The sequence below is a fragment of the Tetrao urogallus genome (genome assembly GCF_951394365.1).
Source record: "Tetrao urogallus genome assembly, chromosome: 6".
Taxonomy (NCBI): domain Eukaryota; kingdom Metazoa; phylum Chordata; class Aves; order Galliformes; family Phasianidae; genus Tetrao; species Tetrao urogallus.
In genome coordinates, this window is record NC_136819.1 from 13864240 (window position 1) to 13871649 (window position 7410).

Below are 7410 nucleotides of genomic sequence, written 5' to 3' on the forward strand. Positions count from 1 at the left end.
ACGGGGTTAGATTGGCCATGGAGTTGAGTGGCTGTGGCGGGTTGGAGTGGCCAATGGGGTTGGGGTGGCCCATGCAGGTGAGTGGCCATGGTGTTGGGGTGGCCATGGGAGTTGAGTGGCCAAAGATGTCGGGGTGGCCAGTGGGGTTGTTGAGGTGGCCCATGAGATTGAGTGGCCACGGGGTTGAGGCGGCCATGGGAGTTGGGTGGCCATAGGGTTGGAGTGGCACAAAAATGCAGACATGGGGAGGACAGTGCCAGGTCCAGGGATGCTTTCTGCATGGGTTTGTGTTTCAGAGCCTGCGGGGTGCATCTTTCCTGATGTTAAAATGGTAAAAAAGTCTTTAGAAAAAAATGGCTAAAGGGTGACTTGGTGCCTGATACCTTAACAATCTGCAGCTTCAGAGTCAGGGTGAAGCAGAGCAGTGGGAAATAGTCGCAGCCCTCCCATATGTCAAAAAATGGGAGCACATCAGCAGCTGCAATAAAACAGCAAATAAAGAACGAAGAGATGAATGGGAAAAAGAAGGAATATGCATCTTGCAGAGCAAAGATACGCAAAAGAAAGCGTGTTGCATAGGAAAAAGCGTGACACCGCTCTCTTCTCACTATCGCCTTACAAAGCCCCTCCGGTGCAGGCTCCGGAGGTGTCCCCAGAGCGGCCGCAGCAGGAAGCCGAAGGAAGCCGAAAGTGGCGGCAGCGCGGGGCAAAGTTCCGCGCTAGGGGGCCCCAGAGTCCCGCACAACGCTCCGACGGTCGCCGCGGCGAAGGGGTCCGCAGCGCCCCGTACACAAACGAGAGGAACCGAGGCGGGGGGGGGGACAAAGCACGGCGGGGACCGCTGGGGAAAGCGGGCTGACGGCGATGCGGAGGGCCCTAGGGGGCTGCGCCCTTCCTCCGACTCAGGTGCACGGGGGTAACCGCCGCCTCCTCGGGCCGCTTTGCCGGTGCGGAGGGAAGGATGGGGGGGGGGGGGGGGGGGGAGGGCGGAGCGAGAGGATGCCGCACCCCGGGGAACGGGTGAACTCAACCCGGCTATTTGAATTAATGAAGACAAACGCGAACGGTGGGGGGGGGGGGGGGGGGAGGAGGAGGAGGAGGAGAGGGCGGGGTGTTACCGGCGGCCGCGGTGCCACGCGCCGGACGCGCGCGGGAGGTGAGAGGGGTGCGCGCGGCGACGCGCGCGCGGGGCGGGCGCGCGTGGCGCGGCGCGTGCGGCCGCGGGGGCTCGCGAGCGGCGGCGGCGGCGGCGTTGATAAGCAGCGCGCGGGCCGCGCGGCCGCAGCAGAGGCGCGGAGCGGTGCTGGAAAGGAGACGGGGGTGGGCAGAGCGGCCCCCGCTCTTCTGCGATAGGGATTTCTGTTTGTGTTGGGTTCGTCTCCCACTTTTTTTTTTTTTTTTTTTTTTTTTTTTTTTGTTTTCCCCCCTGTTTTGTATTTTTTTAAAAAACTTTTTAATTTATTTTTCATTTGCGCTTTTTCAAACTCCCGTTTCGTTTGCATTTTAGTCCCACTTTTATTTGCGTTTTTTCTTTGCATTTCACATTCTTTTGGCGCCCGGCTCGCGCTTTCTGCATCCTTATTGCACATTTTTTTAAATCTCATTTTCATTTGCTTTCTACGCATTTTCCTTTGCATCTTACCCGCATTTTTTTTTTTTTTTTGCATTTTTTTTTTCTTGCACCTTACTCGCATTTTTATTTCCATCTCGCAGGTACTTTTTTTTTTTTTTCTTTTTAAGTAATTATTAATTTTTCTTTTTCCATTTTAATTCATCTCTCCGTTCCCGTTCCCCAACCGCTCCCGGCGCTGCCGCGCTCCCCATCCCCGCCGCCGTGGCCCGTCGGCGATGAACGGCGGTGCCCCGCCGCCGCCCCCCGCCGCCGCCTCACGCTGCCGCCGCCGCCCCGCCTCTCCGGAGCTGCTGCGCTGCAAACGCCGCTTGGCCTTCGCCTCCCTCTCGGGCAGCGGCACCGCGGCGGCGGCCGTGGCCCGGCGCAACGAGCGGGAGCGCAACCGCGTGCGGTTGGTCAACCTGGGCTTCGCCGCTCTGCGGCAGCACGTCCCCCACGGGACCGCCAGCAAGAAGCTGAGTAAGGTGGAGACGCTGCGCTCCGCCGTCGAGTACATCCGAGCGCTGCAGCGGCTCCTTGACGAGCACGACGCCGCCGCCGCTTTCCCCGACGGCCGAGCGGGCCGCTCTGCGGGGCGGGGGGCTGTCGGGGAAAGCGGCGGCGGCAGCGGCTATTCCTCCGCCTCGCCCTGTTCCTCCGAGGAGAGCAGCTACGAGCCGGTGCTCAGCCCCGAGGAGCAGGAACTGCTGGATTTCACCAGCTGGCTTGGGAGCTACTGAGCTGGTGGGAGGTGAGGTGGGCTTGGGGTACTGCGGCTTCCCAGCCCTTTAAGCTTGGGACGCTCACATAGTTGAAGTGGGCAATGGGATTGTCAGTGGGGCTGGGGTGGTCTATGGAGTTGAGTGATCTTGGAGTCATTGGGTGGCCAATGGGGTCAGACAGCCATCGGGATTGCCAGTAGGGTTGGGTTGACTGATGGCGGTTAAGCGATCATGGGGTTGTATTGTACAATGAGGCTGAGGTAGCCGGTGGGGTGGCTGATGGGGTTGGGTGACCAGTGGACTTGGGGTGGCCGATGAGATTGACTATGAGGTTGAGGTAGCCAGGGGTTTGATGTGGCGGATGGGATTGGGATTGCTGATCGGGTTGGGGTTGCCAATGGGGATTCAGGTGGCCAGTGGGGTTGCCAAAGACACTGGGGTTGCTGGTGGTGTTGAGGTGGCCGATAGGATTGAGCGGTCATGGGGTTGGAAGCTGAGGAGGCCGTTGGGGTTGGAGATGGAATAGACATGGGTTTTTACAATCTCTCCACAGCCATACCTTGATGCCTATGGTCTTCCGCAGCAGCCAGCAGTACCCTCCAAAATAAATCTCCCCCAGAAATTCTCAAGTTCCTCCTGGCTGCTTTCCTTGCTGGGCTGAAGTGCAATGGTGTCACGGCTCCGATGTCTGCTCTGGGGCTGCTGACGGACAAGCTTTTCACCCACTCCAGAGAATGGCTGTGCATCCCCTCGCAGCTACTTCCCATCAGCCTTTGGAAAGGGTGGAAAAAAGAAATGGAAACCACTTGATGCTTCCTTTTTTCTGGAGGGGGAGGGAATTTTTTTTATAATGTCAGATTCTATTTTATATGCAACTTGAACCGCCTATGGGAAGAGTGGTGTATGAAGACTTATTTTTGTATGAGAAACCTTGGGGAAAAGGGTTAAGGAGGTAGCTCTATTTTCAGTCCAGTTCCCTTGTTCTTGAACACTGCCAGCTGGAATGTTTGGGGAATATACACTGTTTAGATGAAAGGGTTTGTTTGTTTTTTCTTTCTCCAAACACTTTACTAAAGGACTGCAAAGTTTTGTTGCATCTCACTGTGGTGTCTGACTCTGCCTGGTGTGAAGGTTCACTTCTCTGAAAACTGAAGTTGTTTTGTTGTTTGTTTTTTTAAATGTATTGAAGGCATTTTTGTATGCACTTGCTAGGATTTCTTAAGTCGTACATATGCAGTTTTTAAAAAGAGTATCATATTTTATGTAAATTGACTTTATAAATAAAATTCTATTTATAAATGGATTCTGAGCTGCAAGGTGTATGTATCCACCAAGTTAACACCTGCCTGAGGACAGACAGCTCCCTGGGCTGTATGCACTTGCTAAAGGCAATGAGGAGCAGCGCAGCATCACGCCACACTTGCTTATTGCTACTTGTAGTGCTGCCCACTTAGCAAAGATGGGCCAGAGGGTAGAAACAGGTGGCTCCAGGGCTGGCAGCTCCTCTCCCAGGCGTGCAGGAGTTGCTGCAGGCAGCTCCTGGCCATCACTTCTGGGCTCACATTGAATACCTGCTTCAGAGGCAAGAAAAATTGCTGTGAGCCCAAACACAGCCACAAGAGCATGGAAACCTATGGCAGAGGCTGTTACTTCCCTTCAGTAGCTCCAGTGAATGCTATTAGTGGTGTGAAACAGGCTGGCCTGTAGAATTTGCTGAGCTAAGACAAGACAGAATGGGTTATTAAAATTGACCCACTTTGCAAGAAACTGTATGTGTAAACCTTAAGTAATGCAAAGGTGGAATTTCCACCACTAAATTTTGAGAGGTACAGTCACTCTCAAGCTCCAAATTCAGTAATTACAGTGGGTGCTTTGCAATCAGATCTACAAATGTATTCTACATACATAATGCCATCTCAAGAGCAAAAAAAAAAAAAAAAAAAAAAAAAAAAAAAAAACCAAGGGAAAATACAGGCTCTAACAGCAGGATAGCATTAGGAGCTGCAGACAAGGAGCCATACTAAGGGAGAGCTGCTGTGCTTACGGCCTGTTCCCCAACCAAGGCTGCTGTAACAAGCTGTCCCTTGGGAAGGCCCTGGGAATTGAAGTGCTCAGTGAATCTGTTGCTGAGGTTCTCCCCCATGCAGCTCACCAACAGCCCCTGAGATGGCAGGGAGGCTGTCAGCTGGCCTGGGCTTAACTCATCTGTTGCACCTGGAGGAGCACCTGATTGGGATGGGGGGGAACAGGGGTTTGGTGTTGGCTTAAGGGCTTCATCCTCACAGAGTACATCTAAAAATGCAGTCAGACATTTAGGCTGGAAAGCTCTGAGGTCAAACCTCATGCAGATCCCATGTGCTTATTCTCAGCCTAAGCCAATGGCTAACCCCTTTTCCAAATGAATTAGGAAGCAGGACTGCTGTGTTTGCCTTCACAAGTTTCCCATTCCAACAGAAGGCATTTGTGTGGATGATTTTACTACGGGCTTGGCAGCTGTTTTCCTTCTTCAGAAGCACTGATTATTTCAGTATTTCCAATAGCAACGTTTGGCTTCAAGTCAAGACACTCCCAGCATCCTTACAAGGGTCAGCAGATCACCCAAACTACTGTTGCAGCAACACAAGAGTGGCATCAACTGTAACAGTGTTAGCAAGAAGTTAGCCACAAACAGTCATCATTTAAGTGATATTGACTTTAGGATAAGAGATTCTACAAGCTCACCCCTGGGCCTCTCTGCTCTGTGTGTGCAAACTGTCAGAGTGAAGGCATGGGGACAAGAGCATTCTGCCCATGAGAGTCACCTGTGCAGAGTCTCCACAAGCACATCATTTCTCCTAAGGGATATAGCTAGGGATTCAGTGCCCAAAACAGAAGCTCCAAGGCAGACACAAACCCAACTCTCAGGCCCAGAGCTGCAGGAGGATCAGGCAGGAGAATTGTGTTGAGGAATCAGAATTAGTGGGAAAGAGTAGGCAGTAGCAACCTAGGGTCACCAGGGAGCACAGGCTTGTCAGTGTGTAGCTACAAAACACTTCTGCAAGCCTCTTGTTTACACCCATTGACACAGCTACACATGTACAAAACCAGTGAGGAAACAAGACCTGAGCAGTTAGCTCACAGCTCCAGTTACTCAGACCCACAGCCCATGCTGGCCTCCTCCGTGTGGTCTTTGGTGTTTGTAAATTGCTTTTTAACCTGCCCCCAGCCCATCTCACACACACACCACCAAAACAGCTCGACCTTCCCATCTTCCCACCCAGCAGTTCCCACATCACAGATGCACTGATGAAGTGGAAATAAGTTGTGGGACCACGTTAAGATGGGCAGCCCCTTCCCCAGACTTCAGTAACCCTTCTGTTTTCAACCACCTCCCCTGCTAGCATTTTGAGGTACTCAGGTCAAAGCTACACTTGTTTTACCCAGCACTTCCTTGCAACAAAGCACACTTCATTTCACTGCAGGGGTTAAATGGTGCTCCTCCTCCTCATGGGCAGCTCAAGGCTTAGCTCCATGGCTGCCCTACCCTGGAGCCTGCATGTTGAGAAATGAGTTGCTGCTTCTCTATCCAAGGTCTGAAGACAGGTTTTGCTCTTACCAGTGCTTTGTCTCTATCATACTAACTAGCTTTTTCCATCCTTCCTCCCCCCATATTCACGGAGGAGGTTTAAGCCTACACTGAAACACAAGCAGAAGAACAGAGAACTAGCCTTAACAAGGCATCTTCTAGACAGGGATCACTGTATACCTGCTGGGAGCATCACCAAAAGCATCATTCTCAAGAAATGCCCAGGCAGATGGTGTTCTCCAGCACCAGCAGGCAGGAAGAAACCAAGAGAAACATTCGATATCTGCCCAAGGTATCAGTGTTGATCTACAGTGAAGAAGAAACAGTCATGTAGAGAAACAGATGTAAGAGGACATGATCAACAGTGGCAGATACAGAAAGAGCAGCATTAGGATAGTCCTACTGACTTCAGTCAGCTCATCCTTCACATGGCATGCAGACAGAAGGAAAGAAAACACATTTGAACCTCAACCACATAAATGCTTTTTTTCCTTTTTGTGGGTAGACCTAGGATCAGAGGCATAAACAGTAGAAAAGAAGAAAGTGTTGATAATAGTATTGTTGGCTACCAGAACCAGGGCAGTGCTGAAAGCTCGGACCTTGGAATATCCAGCTTACTGCTGCAGAAACCTGCCTTCTCTCCATCCCCTTTCATCTCCTGGCCTCAGCCCCACTGCTTTAAACTTCCAGTACAATGGTTACCCAGTCACCAGACCCAGTAAACTGTGCTTGCTTTTTAAGTTTGGCTTTTCATATATATATATTTTTTTTTTTACAAAGGGGAAGAAAAACCAACACAGAGAAGCATGATAGCCCCAAGGGGAATTTTCTGTTAAAGCCACTGCCAAAAGAATGACCAACTTGTAAGTGAGATGTTGACACTTTTATAACACTGCAAATATCTTGTTTTAGAGTAAAACACTTCAAGTAGTGTGTTGTTTTTTTTTTTTTTTACTTTAAAGAAATAGATTTTGTCAGGATATTAAATACTAGGAGGAAACATTGCAATACTCAACACATTCTCTCTTCTTGCCATTTCCCCATTTCATACACACAACTCCATCAAGATTTCACAAAGGAGCCCCAGTCCCTATAGCAGAACAATGCATGCAAAGAACAGACGAAACTTACTAGGCAAATAAAACCTAGTGCAGAAGAATGCACAAACATAATAGTTCTCTTACCAACACACAGAGACCTCCCCCCTAGTTCTCAGCATCAGTTTGACTCCACCAAGGGCTTGATTATATCAAATGGAAGCCAACTGGTTTGAGTGCAAGCACCTGCTTCCTTTGGTGAAGCACCTGTGTGCCATTCCCTGATGAAGGGGCTCTGCACTTATCCCTGTCTCTTCTTCTGGCCTAGGAAACACGTGGCACCAGAGTAGGTGTGCAGCACATGCTGCATTTGGGTCTGATTTAAATGGAGATGAGGATGCTCTGTACCAACTCCTTGCCCAATTCCCCCCAAACCCTCTCCAGCAGCAATGATGGCTGTCCCACCGCTGCATC

The 7410-nt window shown here is 50.9% G+C and overlaps 1 protein-coding gene across 1 annotated transcript; it reads left to right on the forward strand.

Moving 5' to 3' along the window:
- Positions 1-1848: 1848 nt before the first annotated feature.
- On the forward strand, positions 1849-2352 carry LOC306947716 (achaete-scute homolog 2-like; the record flags this gene model as incomplete). The annotated part of the gene is made up of 1 exon (XM_079537099.1): positions 1849-2352. The coding sequence occupies one exon, from the start codon at positions 1849-1851 to the stop codon at positions 2350-2352; it is 504 nt and encodes a 167-aa protein (XP_079393225.1).
- Positions 2353-7410: the final 5058 nt, after the last annotated feature.